The 18,116-nt window shown below is 49.7% G+C and overlaps 1 protein-coding gene across 10 annotated transcripts in view; it reads right to left on the bottom strand.

The window, feature by feature from the left end:
- The window catches only part of shank3a (SH3 and multiple ankyrin repeat domains 3a), a 189,710-nt gene that overhangs the window by 114,238 nt on the left and 57,356 nt on the right, over positions 1–18,116 (bottom strand). For 9 of the 10 annotated variants that reach the window (XR_002837898.2, XR_002837899.2, XM_023808941.2 and 6 more), the window contains 2 exons: positions 13,829–14,032; positions 10,667–10,738 (listed from right to left, as the gene is read on the bottom strand). Coding sequence is in view for 7 of the 10 variants with exons in the window: in XM_023808941.2 (XP_023664709.2) it covers positions 10,667–10,738; positions 13,829–14,032 (276 nt within the window). In the remaining 3 variants the exon portion in view is untranslated. Of the gene's footprint in view, positions 1–6,607; positions 6,626–10,666; positions 10,739–13,828; positions 14,033–18,116 lie in introns of those variants that run through there. The other variant, XM_023808950.2, reaches the window with a different exon arrangement.

Below are 18,116 nucleotides of genomic sequence, written 5' to 3'. Positions count from 1 at the left end.
GACAGTAGCTCCGGCCTGTCGTTTCCATTTTCAGGGTTTTTCGGAAGAGGCCTTATTTAGGAATCTCAGGGACAAGACCCCCCATCCCCCCCACCACGGTCAGGTCAGAGGGAAGGCGGAGCGAGCGGCCTGGTACAGGCACCCCCCAGGACAGCGGGGGCCGCCCTGCTGACAGTCCACCTCCCCTCTCCTCTGCAAATGGCCGCCCCTATTACTCTCCATCAGCCCCCTCAGCTCACAAAGGTCACATCATTAAGCACATCAATTATGCGAAATGTTGCAGAACAAGACTTCATTAGGATCTGTACGGCAGCAGAGGCGACGAAGACGCTTCACATCAGAAATCACTACACAGCTGTAGACGGCTGCGGAACCGTGACCTGAAAAGGATTTTATAATCATACACATTTACAGACAAGTGCTATCTATACAGGATTAACAATGCATCGTGGGTAAACATTACTCAAAACATTTCATTGACTTAATATCAAAAATACACACTGCATACTTCAAGCCATATGACAAGTAGATATGATCTACTGTACATTAACATAAAGCTTCAGTGCTGATTGGGTATTTGCAGTGTTCTTATGAGGAAAAGCAAAGACATCCTTCATTAGCGAAGAATTCAGTGCAGTTCAGGTGACCACTAACCCCATTATATCCAAGGGCCCCACATGCATTCCCCCCCCCAAAACACAGTGCGTGTTGACATGTACAAATGGAAAAACTTACAAAATGGCAAAAGGACTCACACAGAGAATGAACCTTCCAATAAGGCCTTCAGTGGATGTCTTAGATGTTCACAGGGTACAACACAGAGTTCGCAAATCACCTGAGGGAGGTTCGGCATGACCCTCACTATCACCCGCACCCCCAAGACCAGAGGGCTGCTTAATAAGCACCTATATCTGCAGGCAGTGCATCCCTCAGTAGATTATAGATCCCATGCTCAGAAGGTTGTGGGTTCAAATCCCATTGCCAGCAGAGTAATCATATCACCATTGGGCCCTTTCAGGACCCTTATCCTGAAATGTTCATGGGGGCACAGAATGCTGGCAGGATCAATTCTTTGACTTTTTCTCACTTTGTCGCTTTGGTCAAACACATTTTGTAATTGCAATAGCGCAGCCAATGGAGTGTGTTCTTCTTCTCTCCTCAGAGGAGGGCATTAAACGCTGCCACACAAGAAAGTCAGCATGCTGAGCAGGAGACTCCTTCAAACACAAAGCCTGCCGTACTTCACGACCTCACGCATCGAAATGAAGCCTGTCGCCATGGAAACTCCTCCACAACACGGGCTTGATGTGTCCGTAAGGCCTACCCTTCACGTTTTCCCAGAACAACCTCTGATCCCATTTCCGTGAAGAATCGATTCGTTTATCTGCGTGTCGGTGTGAGGTGACACATTTCCCTGCTCGGGCTTCAGATCAACAGACAGCACCAGAGGAAACATCAGGATCCCCAAAATCCATCTAGCTCTACTAAAAGCTAGCTGGTGCTTCATTTTATTATTATTTTCATTTTAAGAAGAAAGCAGAAATACGGGAGCATCAGGCCGCCTGCCTCAGTCACACAGACACTGTTGGCCCCATTAAATGAATCACAGTTTATCTAATCTCAGTCTCAACACAAATAAAAAAAGGCAGTGAGAGCCTGGCTAGACAGGACCAGCGGGCACTTGTGAAGACGGCCACAGATGAAGGGCAGGGGCCAGCCCATCCATCAGGGACCACCTGGCCATCCTGCGGGAAGCGTTCCACGGCCCGCAAGGCCACTCTGGAGGATGGTAAGACACCTCGCCAATAAAACCTGGGAGGCGAGAGCGATGATTCCTCAAGGGAGCCACTGGCCCGTACTGAAAAAACCCACCATGCTGCCCAAATAAGGTAAGAAAAAAGGAAAAGGATGGAAGGGAAAGGAAAGCAGACTGACAAGCAGGTACACACAGGCAGACATAGGCAAACATGGGCACACACAGGTACACACAGGCACACACAGGCAGACAGAGGCAATCAGGGGCACACACAGACACACACAGGTACACATAGGCAAGCCCAGGCAACCACAGACCTGCACAGGTACACACAGGCACGCACAGGCAGACACAGGCAAATACAGACACACACAGGCAGACACCAGCAAACACAGACACACACAAGCACACACCAGCAAACACAGGCACACACAGGCAGACAGAGGCAATCAGGGGCACATATAGGTACACATAGGCAAGCCCAGGCAACCACAGGTACACACAAACACACCCTGGTACACGCAGGCATGCACAGGCAGAGACAGACAAGCACAGGCACACAGTGGTACACACTGACACATAGACACATGTGGACACGCCCACGGTGGACACGCCCACTGTCCATGGGGTGAAGGCGGGACGCTGTCCCCACCAGGCAGGTCATCCGCACCCCACAGACACGTCTGCACTCACACAAGCTCACACACATATTCATATCTTTGAGGGTACTCATTCACTTCTATGGGCAAAATCCCAATCCTGCAGCGATCCCTTGCGGCAATCGAATAAATGGCCCCCACAACGTCAAAATAACAGGTTTTTATCACATTGTGGGGGGGACATTTGGTCCCCACAATGACCTATATACATAACCACCCCCCCCCCCCCCACACACACACACACACACAGACTCTGTGCCTCCTCTTCCCCTCCAGTGCAGCGATTACATAAGTGAAAGTACATCACATTTATTTAGCTGATGGTTATGAAGCAGCGTAAGAGTGCAGATAAGAGACTTGGGTCAGACAGAGTCCCTGGAGCAGCAGGGTTCAGGGCCTTGCTCAGGGGCCCGACGGTCATATAATCACTCCGCTGGACATGGGATTTGAACTGCCAAACTTCCAATCATGGGCACAGAGCCCTGGCCAGCAGGGGGCTGCCGATGTGTACGGGCCTCCTGTCATTAGTGTGATACACACAGAGCGTCCAGAGAGCATCTGCCTTGCTGAACAGACCAAGTGCTGCTCTTTTCACACCTCCTGCCTGCGCAGATCATGAAAACACCCCCCACCCCCACACATTTACACAATGCATTTCAACAGGCCTAAAGACACCCATAACTACCGTCCCCCCGCATGGGGGAGACCACTGGCCAAAGCCGGCACTGTAAAAGTTAGGGCGGAGCGTGAATTTGTCCCAGGTGCCACTGCGGGAGAGCAAAAACCAGACAGGCCCGGCTGCCGTTTCCAGCTGGAGCCACAGATGTCGCGTTCTGTCCCGTGATGGTCCAGCGGTCCTGGAGTCCATCCCTCATGAGTCACAGTAAAAATGTGCCAGAGTTACAAAAACGGGGGTTGGTTGGGGCCTGAGACAATGCAGGGTACTGGGAGTGGTGCTGAGGGGGGCAACGAGCGTCAGGAATGAGGTGTCATCAGTCAGGGGCTGGAGAGAGGAGCGGCTGAATCCGCAGCGGGGATGGGTGGGGTGAGGCACGTGCCGGTGTGTGTTCTGAGAGCCCGGTCAGCCTGCTTTGGTCAGGGAAGAGTCTGGAAATTGGCACGGGTAAACAAACGAGGGGGTGGGGTTTCCAAGGGTGACCCCGCTGGCACCTGCTCGTTGTTTTCTACTGAGCTCCATGTGGCTCTAGAAACAGCAGCTCTCTGTACCATAAGACTTTGTCCATGTGATCAGCAACTGCCTTCTCACTGAACTGAACAACTGGTTACCCAACAAAGCAGTTCAGGTAAAGAACCAGGATCAAGGGTACAACCAAAGTTCCTTCCCAAGGATTTGAACTTGAGTCTCCTCCAAAAAGAAATGCAGCTCATTAACCAACAATCCACTGGCCGCACAAATAAGAGTTGCAGTTTGGTGGTTCAGTGTCCGACCAAAAGTACAAGGTCCAAGAATACACCCAGTTACGGATTTGTAGCACACGGGTTCATTGTCAGCCTTGTTGACTGACTGGGTGAACCGTTAATGAGCTCTGATTGTTCCCACCCTGATCCACATGCCTGGAGGTGACCTTCTCGCTGGGGCTGAGTACAGTACCTTGCTTTGGATGCTTCCTGATCCTTGCAGTTCAGTCTTGTTTAATATAAGGCAGCCAGTCAAAGGATTAAAGTGGTATGATTTCCGCTCCAGCTTGCACACACTTATTCGCAGCTCCAGAGCAGTACAGGAAATATTCCTAAGGGACGTTCCGCTACGACACAGTGCTTGGGAGGAGTTCACAGCGAGTCACTTGCCCAGCCTGAAATGTCCCCCTTGGGGGGCGGGAGGTCCAATAAAATCTAATCTTATTAAAAGATGCATCTTACCTGCCGGTCAAGTCCTCTTCTGTAACTTTGTAACTGTCAATGCCATTTCATACCCAGGCCACTACCATAGACACCCCACATGACAGATAGCCTCAAACCCACGTCATAACCCTGCCACATAAAGCATGCGTTGAAATGTAAAGGAGGCCAAAAGGTTAACGATGACCAAAAATGGCGGCAGTGGGCAGGACCCACACTGTCCATCCCAGCAGGAGTCAGCTGACCGCATGGGTTGGTCTCACGATGTTTCCTCCAGGTAAAATGCGGTGTCTCTCAATATGATGAACGCAAAGATCATCATCACAGTCTTGGCAAGGCCAGAGTTGCTATCTTGCCTCCCAAGAACTAACTTCAGGTGCAATGAATCATGAGATTGGTCTTGTTTGGCGAAGACGTAATCTATGTATGAATGACATCCGGGGATTTTTACCATTCTCTGTACTTCTGCTCTTAGTATTAGAACTAGTCTTCGGCAATGAAAGATGATGTAAAACGGGTACATGAGAACACAAGTACAGTCAAGCACGTATATTAAGAAACACCCATGATTTTCTTTTTATGTTTCACCATATCACCCTCCCAAGGACCCTGGGTTGTCTTGGGCGCCTGCATGAAAACCTTTCGGGATGCAAGCACCCATTTACTCTGCCCCCACTTCATAACCCTGCAGTTAATAACTGTGTGGGGCTTTTCACACATCATAACAGACCACAAACGTGGCATTGTTTAAAGCGGGGACCACGGTCTGTCCCCTGCCGAGCCATAACATCTCCGGCTCCGTGCGTCACATGGCAGCCACAGGTCACTGCAGAGCCCGTGATCACGCCGGACAGAGATGCAGCGCAGAGCCGGCGGTGTGACAGACGCTGTAATGAGCTCCCTCCACCCGCACTGTGGGAGGGGGGGCGGGAACCTGGCAACCAACGCTGAATACACGCAACGCTAATTAAAGAACACAATTGGCAAGCATGCATGCAAAGAAAAATCGTAACAGATGTGGGTTTGGTCGTGTGAAACTGCAGAAACACCTGCAGATAAAGGTGTGTGAGTTTGTGTGTGTTTCTGAGTTTGTGTGTGTTCATGTGTTTTGTGCACGTGTGTGTCTGTGCCTGTGAGTGTATGTATGCATGTGTCTGTATCTGTGTGTATGCATGTGTATGTGTGCGTATGTTTATGTGTTTTGGGGCATGTGTGTCTGTGACTGTGTGTGTATGTATTTGTCTGTGTATGCATGGTTGTGTGTGTGTGTGTGTGTGATTTTGCCCATTTGTGTTTATGTTTACGTCTGTGTGCATGTGTCTGTGTGAAAACGTCTGTGTGTGTGTACTGGGCTCTGCATGAGAGACATGGGGGCAGAGTGGCGTGAGACAGAGGGAGTGTGTGAGAGTCTGTGTGCGTGATTATGTGTATTTGTGTATATGTATGAGTGTGTGTGTCTGTGTGTTAATGTGTATTTGTGTGTATGTATGTCGGGGTGTGTGTATGCCTGTATGTCTCTATGTGTGTGTGTGTGTGTGTGTCTGTATGTCTCTGTGTGTCTGTATGTATGTATGTCGGGGTGTGTGTATGCCTGTATGTCTCTATGTGTGTGTGTGTGTGTGTGTGTCTGTATGTCTGTATGTCTCTGTGTGTGTGTGTGTGTGTGTGTATGTATGTCTGCGTGTGTGTATGTATGTCTGCGTGTGTGTGTGTGTATGTATGTCTGCGTGTGTGTGTGTGTATGTATGTCTGCGTGTGTGTGTGTATGTATGTCTGCGTGTGTGTGTGTGTATGTATGTCTGCGTGTGTGTGTGTATGTATGTCTGCGTGTGTGTGTGTGTATGTATGTCTGCGTGTGTGTGTGTATGTATGTCTGCGTGTGTGTGTGTATGTATGTCTGCGTGTGTGTGTGTATGTATGTCTGCGTGTGTGTGCCTGTGTGTAGGTCTCTCCCCCCAGCACAGCCCCCATCATGCAGTCACACGGTACCTCGGCAGTCTCACACATTCCCTCTCTCTCACGCCACTCTGCCCTCGTGTCTCTCATGCAGAACCCAGTAAACCCCCCCCCCCCCCCAACCACAAAATCCCACACCCCACATTTCAGATGGCACCAGACCCGCAGCTCCTGTCTGACACCGTGAGACGATAACGCCTGGAAGACGTTGCCGGGGGACGCCGGCTGGAGCATGGTCCTGCGACAGTGGGGAGGGGGGGGGGTCCCCATGCTCAGACTCATGCGCGGAGATTCCCATTTAGATTGCGGGGGTGGCTGCCTCCCGCGGTCGCGTGCATGCAGTGGTGGCGGCGGCACTGCCAGTGGGGTACCTTACTATTAGCTCTGTCCTTCCTGAGCTTCCTGTCCTTCCTGAGCTTCCTGTCCTTCCTGTCCAGAGTCTCTCTCCTGCCCAGAGCGGAGCCCATTGCGCAGAGTCCCGGGAGCGGAGCGCTGGCCGCACGGGGACGTGCCCGGCCCCCCCAGCCCCATCCGCCAGCCTCGGCGGCTTCGCTCTAAGCCGGGCAGCGCACGCAGCCCGAGACGCAGCGAGCGATGCGGCTGGATCCGGACGCAGGGAGTGTGCGAGAGAGAGAGAGAGGGGGGAAGAGAGACAGGGAGAGGGAGAGGCAGGGTGGGGCGATGGCAGGGTGGGGGAGAGGCTGGAGGGGCTTTGGAGGCAGTGAGCGCACACACAGACCCCACTGCTCAGCGCGTGGAGAGACATCAGGATTCCATTCAGTAGCCTGGGGGGTGGCGCTGGGCATCCAACTGGACGGGCTGAGTACTGTGTACCAATTACTGAGTGCCGAGTACTGAGTACTGTGTACCAATTACTGAGTGCCGAGTACTGAGTACTGTGCACCCACAGTTTGGGGCGGCTCCCACTTGTCCTGCATCTCTCTGAACCTCTTCACACTCTAACATCTTTTTCTCCCATCATTCTCCTTGCCACCACCACAGCCAACACCCCCATAATTCCCTGTTTGCTCCCCAGGGGATCTATAATCTGCCCGGGTGCCTCTAAAATGTGAGCACACTCGTGGCAGGTGCTGATGTGTGTGAGTAAGCGTGCAAGCCAATCACACGTGTGGGCTCACACAGCGCATAGATCGCCCCCGCGTGGCAATCGCAGGATTCCCTGCAGCCTCAGCGGGGCTCTGGTAATTACCGAGTGCCATGACCACTGGCTCTGGAGCAGCACCAGAAATCGGATGCATGTGCAGAACATGGATATGTACACACATGTTAGGGGGGTGTGTGGGGGTGGGAGGGTCATTCATCCAGTAGGTGGGGGGCTATGGGGAGGACATTATGCCTGACAGTTGAGAGGACAGTAGTTCTGCACTGCTGGGTGGGGGGGGGGGGGGAATTCCAGCTGACCAATAAGCTGCATGCACAGGTCCAAAGATCCCAAACCTGTCAGTGTGCTGTTACGACCCCTTCAGGGACATGCATGAGAAACCAAGGCTGCTGATACTCCTCTTACCACACACACAAACACACACACACGCGTATACACGCACACACACAAACACACACACACGCGTATACACGCACACACACGTACATGCACACACGCACACACACACACGCATACACGCACACACACACACGCATACACGCACACACACGCACATGCACACACGCACACACACACACGCGCATACACGCACACACACGCACGCACGCACGCACACACGCACGCACGCACACACACACACACACGCGTATACACGCACACACACGCACATGCACACACGCGCACATGCACACACACAGGCGCATACACGCACACACACGCACGCACGCACAAGCACACATGCACACACACACACGCGCACACACACACACGCACACACACACACATACACGCACACACGCTTGCACACACACACGCCCTCACACACACGCGCACACACGCGCACACACACGCACGCGCATGCACATGCACGCACACATGCGCGCCCGCACACACGCCCGCACACACGCGCGCACACACACATATTAAAAGCTGTCCCATGTCCCCAAAGGGCTCTGTGTCGCCTGGCTTCTTGATCCCTGCACATCACAGCCACATTACACAGCTTCAGTGAGTATAAATTTTCTAAGTCACTACCGGACTAATCCAACCAGGCCCAAATCAAGCTTGTCCAAACCCAGCTATGCCAGACCAGGCCCAGCTAGCCCACGCCAAGTCGGAATTGGCCAAACCAGACCAGGCCAATCCAGCCTGAGCCAAATCGGACCAGGCCCAGCCAGCCCAAGCCAAGTCGGAATTGGCCAAACCAGACCAGGCCAAGCTGGACCAGGCCCAGCCGGACCTGGATAAAACCAAGCCAGCCCAAATCAAGCCAAGCCAAACCAAGTCAAACCACGATGGTCACATCTTTCACCTGGCCTTCCCTGGGACCTCCTCAATCGCTCTGTTGCGCCTCTCTGAGGGACCTCCCAGTTGCTTGTCATAGTCATCCTGCTCAAGCACTGCTATGCCCAATTTAAGGCAGCCTGGGAGATGATGCTGGGCCGCTCATCACAACGAGAGATGATGTCGCTGAAGGTGTCCACGGCACGGCGTGAGCTGTACCCGCCAGACCGGGGGGGGGGCAGGGGTGGAGGAGCCGGGCCACCACGCCACAGGACGGAGGTTTCACATGGCCGTTTACCACAGTGGCTTAACACGTATGGTAAAATCAGTTCCAAGGGAGCTCGCTAACAAGTTCAAACAAACTGCAGGATGACTGACAAGCAAACAGGCATAGCTTATGTAAGGAACAGCACCCCTGCTCTGTCCGTATGCAGGGAAGTGAACCAATGAGATGGGCTTCCTGGAGAATACACGCCCCTGGGGTTCAAGCGTGGCTCTGATTGGTCACCCTGCTGAATCCTTGGGGAACGATTTGGGTAAAGATTCAGGACTCTGTGCACAGGTCTCCGGATCACCCCCTCACCACAGCCGGTCTCACACACATACAAACGGCACCCCCAGCTGGCAAATGTCCTGACGTCCTTTAATTAAAAGCTCTGCACCTGGCACCCTGGAGATTCTCCCGCTTGAGAACTCGCAGCGTGTCTCTTGAGCTGTAGGCCTCCTTTAATCCCAGGAATACGATTCACTTGAGAATATGGTAATTATTCATAATGGCTCGCACTGAAAGTCACTTCTTAACGAGAACCTCCCTCAGTGAGTCGGAACACTGGTGCTCCGAAGCCGCATCCCTAGTGCCAGGAGGGGGAGCTAAAGAGGCTTTTCAGCTCGGCTCTCTGCTCCCTGGGGGACGCAGGTACCCGTCGCCAGCGGCGGCGTTCCAGGCTTCCCCCGTTTATCTCGACAAACACGACGCAAGAGGCGGCTCAGTGCCGAACTCGGGAGCTCGGGAGATGAAGGCGGAACGAGAGAGCGACGGATGTGAAGCCGGCAGAGATTACAGGACGCGCGGGTGAATGCAGAGAGGTACAGGACAAAGCTCTGGGAGAAGAACCCAGAAGGAATATCAATCTGCTTAGCACATTTTATCCAAAAAAAGCATCAAGGATTTCAAATTTCTACCTGCTCCACTGAAGCAGCTGGATGATTCAACCTGACTGAAGAGCCTCTGGAACCTTCCTAACACTCAAACATGGATTTTCCAACACAAATTTATACGAATTCCATACTGACAAGCAGCCTAAATAAAGTAACATAATCCTCAAACCAGCTTATAGATTTATTTAGTTACTGGTATCATTGAAAACACAGATGAGCATGGCTGATCATAAACCAATAATATGGTAATAAAATTCCTATAGTACCAATTCTAATACTGGCCATCCCTCTTCCCGTCACATGCCCCTAAATGTCTTATAATAGATGCTAGGAAATAAAAGTGAGAGTCATTCTAAGAATGCAGACTGAACATCCTGGTGACCCATGGAAGGAGGTGCTGCTGCCCCCTGCAGGCCAATTTGTGCATCTTCATGCTGCAAAGTCCCTTTGTTGTGAGCTGGAAAGACTGCAGTTTTTCTGGACAGATCCACACTGCAGCACAGGCTCTTAGATAGCAGACATGGCCACCAACTCGTAACCCCCTCCCCCGCCACACCGCTGCCGGGATGCCACTGGAAATCTCGGAAGATACGCTCTCCGAACCAGCCACCTTCCTGGTGTGGGGAAGCGGGCCGCACAGAACGTGAAAGCACAACACACACATACCACGGACACATCATGCACACACAACCAGCTCGGTGTGTTTTAAAAATTCCTTCACACAGTGAACTGCCACAACCTCAAGAATTCAATTTCCACTGCAAAGCGAGGCTTCACCCCACTGCATTCATGACATACTGCCGCTCGGAGGTCCTCGTGAACAGGCCGCCAGAGAGGAGACGGCCATGATGGAGCTCCTTGCTCCCTTACCTTGGTGTGAAGCTTAGCCAGCTGCTTATCATCCAGGTGGGTCTGGGTGTACACACGCCGCTTATACCGGAACTGTGGAGGGACAAACAGAGCGGCAGCTCTGGTCAGCCACACACACAGACTATGCCTCAATGCAGTGCGTCTTAAGACCTTCGCTGGGGAAAACGACAACCAGAACTATGGGGTTTTGGGATGGGAGGAAGTAACAGGGTCTGTTTTGAGAATAAGAGAAAATAAGGATATGAAGAAAAAACAAAAAGGGGCATCAGGCCATGCATGGGGGCTTGAGGAGATGAGATGAGGTCAGGGTCTGGTTGTGTGTTCCGGGGATTGACACGATCAGTCACTGGATGATGTCCCCAGTAAGGTGACTTAACCCCCCTGCCCTGTCCTTACTATACTGTGTTGTATATGGAGACATTTTAAAAGTGGTCTATTACACGGATCACCTGCATGGCACCCACAAGAAATCACAGCAGGTGCACTAGGTGTGAGTTTTGCAGGGAGTGACATCAATCAACCCATTCGCCACGCTGGAAAGAGCACACGTGGTCACAAGCGGATAAGCAAGATTGACTGAGGAGCTGTCATGGCGGAGCGAGCACTTCAGTGCGATTACATATCAGTGTTTCTGTAAGCAAAAACCAAGGAACGAGGCAGATGGGACTTTCATGATGACGTGCCTCATAAATACGCTACGTGGCCAAAAGTCTGTGGACAGCCATAGCAATTTGTGCATTCAGCTGTTGCATCCACATCCATTGCTAACACATGCATAAAATCAAGCGAATAGCCATGCACTCTTCATGACCAAATTACTGGCAGCGGGGCGGCTCGTACCGAAGAGCTCGGTGACTTTCCGCGTGGCGCCATCGTTGGATGCCAGCTTTACCACAAGTCAGTCAGTCAAATTTATGCTCAGCTAGAGGAGCCCCGGTCGACTGTGAGTGCTGTTATTGTGAAGTGGAAACGTCTACGAGCGTCAAGAGCTCAGCTGTATAGCGGCACCGGCTCACAGAGCAGGACTGGGGATCGTTAAAGGGTGCAGTGCGGGAAAATCACCCATCCTCAGTCTCAACACTCACTAGCAAGTTCTAAGCTACGTCTGGAAGATCAGGGCGAGAGCTCTTCTTCTTCGGGAGCTTCCTGAGGTGAGTCTGTACGGCCAAGCGGATGCACACAAGCCTAAGATCACGATGCACACAAAGGCAAGCATCGCACGCGAAGCTGACGTCCAGGCGGACTTTTCGGAGCGATGAATCACGTCTCACCATCTGGCAGTCTGAAGGACGGATCCAGGGTTCCCGGCTGCCAGGAGAACCCTACCTGCCCGGCTGCATAGTGCCGGCAGAAAAGCCTGCTGGAGGACAACTAACACCTGGGGCTGTTTGTCATTGTCCACGTACTTTTGGCCACGTGGTGAATCAGAGCCGGTCTATGGGAAACAGAGCTTTCTAACTACTGCATCCTGAAACAGCAGAGCCTTCTGCCCCAAGAGGCCACAAGCATCCATTCCCTGCACAGCAACATGAAACAGGCTGTTTGCTTTATAGCAAATAATGGAGCTGACTGCTACCCATTAAAGAACATCAGGACTACTCATCCGGCAATAAAGGCACATGTAATAACCATCCATCCATTCAGCCATCTCCAAACCACTTGTCCAGTGAGGGGTTGCAGGGGGACCTGGAGCATAAAAAAAATAGGTAACACTGCAGGAGACACACACACACACACACACACACACACACACACACACTCACAATGACACACTATTGCTAATTCAGCATACTGGATTGAACGGGAATATCCCAGTTGGGTAATGCCCCCCCCCCAACCCCGACCAGGACAAGTGGTTAAACGAGGGCTAGATAGATAAATGAACATGCTGTGATATTCAAAGCCAGCATTCATTTGGTGTCACGCCAGTTTAACATGCACGATGGAGATCATCAGAACATCAGGTGGCAGCAAGCAGCGGGACAGCGGCAGCATCATCGAGAAGACGGCAGCCGCTGAAGGCCTAATGTGTCCAGGCAGGCAGACGTGGCCAGAAGGGGCTCCCCCACCTGCCCCATCACTCGAGCTCTCCACGGCGGAAACCGAGAAGGACGGCCCTCGAACGGGGAACCTGATCCAGTAAGTGGCTCCCTGACTGATGTTCGGGGAAAGCTGCTGCCCATTGCCCAGAATCAGCGTGATGGATCCATCGCAGGTAACAAACCCTGCTACTGCTGCTAACTGCCATTATTAGTGACTCCTGTGACACCTCGGCGAGTCGGGCTGCAGGCAGCATGTGGCTCCAGCATTTTTCACAAAAAAAAAGCTGCTTCTGTTCCCGCCAGCTGCAAAGTTCTGGAACTGAGGCTGACAGCAAATCCTGCTTAACAACAATAACCCCTTTGAACTGGTCGGGGACGTAAAAGGACATCCGACAACTCAAATTATTTGCACAAAAACTTTATTCAGTATTTCAAATAATAAACGGTAGGATAAGAAAGTAAAACTTTTAGTGCACTACAAAACAAACATCTTCAAATGGCCAGACAGTCTATACTTCATTCAAATGGGTGAGTCCGAGTCCCACACACAGAAAATAACATCTTAAAACACCCTAAAATAAATGTGATACTGATCTAAAGTGCTGTAACAAAATGATATTCTATAGTTTAGAACAAATTATCTGTATATTATCTGGATAAGGACTGCACTGTATCAGAGAGCGAGACAGTCTCAGCGAGATGGTGTGTAACTCAGTAAATCAGGGATCTGCACCTATGTCCGGATGGTCATGGGTTTGAATCCAGTGGCTGGCTGAATAATCATATCACCGCTGGTCCCCTACATCCCACACAAGAGAGGGAAACTGTGCAGGAGTGTAGCTGAGCATGATAGAGATCCTGAGTTGTAGGTTTGAATCCCATAGCAAGCCAAATAATAATATCACCCTTAACCCTAAATACTCCAGGGATACTGACTGACCCTGTACCTGTGTCTCTCATGCAGAGGGGATATGTGATCATTATCCATGGGAATGAATGAAGATCTGCCATTGGGGGGTGGTGGTGGGCAATTAAAAAAAAAAAAAAAAAAAGATCTGCCATTGCCTTTTGGCGTTGTGGTCCTCCCTTCCACAGGGGGCAGCGACGCGTTGCCTCTTACCTCCAGGTAGGGCACGGGGGCGATGGCTGGCAGAGGGTACTCCTTCAGCAGCCGCTCCTCATCCAGGAACTTGCCGGCCTTGCTGTTGTAGGCCGGCTGGAACAGGCCGTAGTTCAGCACGTCCTTCAGGCTCTGATTCAGAGTACACAGGATACGCTGCTTGGAGGACCAGATGGGCGCCTCCATGTTGAACTTCATGCATTTCTGCGGGAGACAGAGGAGGACTAAGACGGACTGTCAGCATCACAGGATGAACAGCTTTAATAACCCGACCAATAGGATCAGAATGCACCAGGGATAAGACATTCATTACTTAACTCAGTTGCTGGGTAGACAGATCCCGTTATTGGCTATAATTTACAAGAGTTGCAGGTTCACATAGACCTAAACAGAAAATTCCAATTTGGAATCTGCATCCCTCAGCTGAAGCATCCAGCAACAGGACCTCTGGAGATTCTGCATGATCCAGCCATCACCAGGCAGCTGGTGAAGAACCTCTATGCTGGCATGGAGGGCAGGTAACCATAAGCAGCCCATGTGGGACAGATACCAAAGCTTTACGGGTCTTAACTTTCTTCACAAAGGGGGTTTTAATTGGTGGGAATGAAGACGCATCTATCCTGCGGCTTCCAAACAGACAGGAAATGGACAGGAGTGAATGCGGGCCGTTTATGCGCACACGCGCACACACACGCTGCCTCACAGCGGGATGTCAACACTTCCTTGTAATTATGCTTGCCTGCCTTCCAGTTCATTTATAACCAAAGAATGGCTTCAGCAACGAGAAAAAAGACTAGTCATGGACAGAGTGAAGGCACTCTATCATTCGACGCACGTCAACCTGCCGCCATTCCCCTAAACAGCAGGATTTGTGTCCTGAGGCTCCCTGAGAATTCCTAAATACAGACACCTGCAGATCGTCTTCTGCTTATTGCAATAAAAACCCTTCAATTTGTGAGACCACTGAAATAAATTTTCAATCATTACATCGTAACACTTTTTGAATTAGAGCGAAGATTCATCACCCGCAACACGCCCCCCTCCCCCCCCCCAAAAAAAAAACAATAAATAAAACTAATTAAAAAAACACAATCAAAACATCACTGCCTCATGGAAAATTCAGCTGCTGACACAAGCAATATTCATTCCTTAGAAGAACGTTTTAGCCATTTAAGTGGCTTTGTTGTGTGAATAATTTCTTCTCAAATTGATATCAAAAGGATGAACAGCATGGACGAAAAAAGAAGACGAAAAAGAGACTCAAAAATTAATGTAGACATACCAAGGAGTCACATGGCACACAATTTGACCACAGATGTCAGTGGAGGTCAGGGATTGAGATGGTAATGGACAGTAATCTTGTTTCAAAGAGCACTGTGATGACTGCAGTGGAAATAAAGTGGGGCTTCTTCAAGATACTCCAGAGATCGGTGTTCTGAGATCCAAACGAGCTCTCTGTTAGGCTTCAGAGGGAAAACTGCAAAATAAGCGATTAAGATGGCACAGCTGTATCTCAGCATTGCTGTCTTTTCAGAAGTTGGATCAGTAATTCCAGGGGTCCTGTCCTGTAAAAGAGTGTGATTCCTAAGAGAGAGATTCCTAATAGCTTCTTTGTTCATGCAAGACACCTTTTTCTTTAGCTAAGACACCCATTATATGGCTTTATTTACTTGATTTTTGGAGGTGGGTGACAATAAGAGAAAATGCTGGGGAAAAAATCTGGATTATATTAATCACAGAAAAGAACATGCTAAATTAACTTCACATAAAATAGCTACATAAACAAAAAAAAATCAGTCAGTTTTATTGGCCACGTACGTTTCCACATACAAGGAATTTGTCTCAGGATTTTTCCCTGTTCTCAATGTACTTACACAGAAGAGACACATAGCAAAACCATGTATAGCAGATTCAGATAAATTTAAAAATAAAATACTACACTCCACTGGATAACCAAAATGTTCCCACACCGCTGACTTGAACGTTCCTGGATGCTCTGCAATCTCAGGGTATTATCCATCTTGAGCTAATGAAACTAGCCTAGCTTTTACCGCAGCCACAATCTCTCGATCATGATTACACCAAAACAGTCACGACATACAAAGTTGTAAGACAATAAAGTAGACATAATGTGTAAAATGAATGCCCAGTGTGCCCAGTTTACTCAAGAGAACACAGGGTTGAATGATTATTAGAATAGGTTATTTGGTTGTGTTTTCCTACTCATGCACAGGCAGATGAGTAATTCTACAGAGCCCCTTAGGTGTCATGGTAAAGAAAAATATTATCTCGTAGTAATTTGAGCTCTCGAGTTAGTAATTTGTGCACGTGAGTTAGTAATTCATATTCTTGAGTTAGTAATTTCTGCTCTTGAATTAGTAATTCGTGCACTCGCGTTAGTAATTCGATCCCTCGAATTAATCATCAGTTAGTAACTCAAGAGTATGAATTACTGACTCAATCGCACGATTCACTAACTTGAGCGCACAATTTACTAATTTGAGAGCACAATTTACTAACTCAAGAGCACAATTTACTAACTCGAAAGCACAAATTAGTAACTTGAGAGCACAAATTACTATGAGAAAATGTTTTTTTCTACCATGACACCTAAGGGGCTCTGTAGAATTCAAACTGCAAAATCACTGTGATGTTGATATCACCAGGTATTATCTTCTGCATTTCCGCTTCTTTGGTGCCCCCTTTGGTAGACTTTGGGCAGTGCAGACCAGGGTCTCATAAGAACTTAGATGTCGAGCTGGATTTTGTAAAGGCACCAAGCTATGTGTTGAACGGATGCTAGATGCAGGGGAATGAGGATGTACCTGTGTCTGCACACCTGGATGTACCTGTGTCTGCACACCTGGATGTACCTGTGTCTGCACACCTGGATGTACCTGTGTCTGCACACCTGGAAGGCCACCTAGCTGGGGGTGGGGGTGGGTCCCTATGACACAGGGTGGGCCTACAGGACCCATCTGCACGCCGGACTCTTACCAGACATGATCCACAACACCGGGCCACACCTCTGTGACGCATGGTTATTAGGGGCCTCTCTGGGGACCTGCGGATAAACCCACTCCCCCCCTGCCCCCCACATACTACCCCTGGGACTTTCTGACCTGCCTAGCAATATTTATCACTGTCAGTACAATGAGCCCCCTGCCGACAGCTTAGGTTAACCTCATTGCTTCACACGAGCCCTGTGTGTGTTTGTGAATATATTTTCCACCATGCACATACGCTCGTGGGTGTCTATGTATGTGTTTTCATGTCTTGCATCTTGTTCATCTTGTATGCAGATAAGTTAATTATTGCACTGGCATCGGATCTTTTCCCTGTAACACAGTGTAATCCCTGAAGATAATATCGCACAATTCGTATTCCCCCAATACCCCTAGTCTGCGTCAGAATTGCCTCATATAATTTCCTAATTTGCATTTCAACAGATGCCCCCCAAAACGTTTTTAATACTACTTCTGTATAATGGCACGTGTGCCTGTGACCTTTGACCTTTCATTTCCTGCAGTTTCTGGGACACAATCTATATATAAAGGGTCAGCTGAAAACTAATATACACTTACCTGCCACTTTATTAGGTACACCTATTCAATTGTTCGTTGAAGCAAATATCTAATCTGGCAATTACATGTCAGCTGCACAATATAAAAAATTAAGCAGATACAGGTCAGGAACTTCAGCTGATGTTTACATTAAATACCAGAATGGGGAAGAAAGGTGAGTTAAATTGACTTTGGATATGGCATGGTAGTTGATTCCAGTCGGACTGTTATGAGTATTACAGAAACTGTTGATCTAGTGGGATTCTCACGCATCTTTAGCGTTTACAGAGAATGGGCTTAAAAAGAAAAAACATCCAGTGAGCAGTGGTTCTCTGGGAGTAAATGCCTTGTTAATGGCAAAGGTCAGAGAAGAATGGGCAGACTGGTTCAAGCTGATAGAAAGGCAACAGTAAATAACCCCTCGTTACAACCAAGGTATGCAGAAGAGCATCTCTGAACACGTCGAACCTTGAAGCAGACGGGCTACAGCAGCAGGAGACCACACCGGGTGCTACTCCACCAGCTAATAGCAGGACACTGAGGCTACAGTGGGCACGGGTTCACCAAAACTGGACATTAGAAGTTTGGAAACATTTTGTCTGGTCAGATGGTACGGTCAGAATTTGGCATAAACAAGGCATGGAACATTCGGATCGGTATCGGTGCCGATCCAGACCTATTTGATGGATTGGGTATTGGCCATATGTGACAGATCCACATACGAT

Source organism: Paramormyrops kingsleyae, chromosome 1, assembly GCF_048594095.1.
Source record: "Paramormyrops kingsleyae isolate MSU_618 chromosome 1, PKINGS_0.4, whole genome shotgun sequence".
NCBI lineage: Eukaryota > Metazoa > Chordata > Actinopteri > Osteoglossiformes > Mormyridae > Paramormyrops > Paramormyrops kingsleyae.
This window is presented reverse-complemented; position numbering and strand designations above follow the sequence as displayed.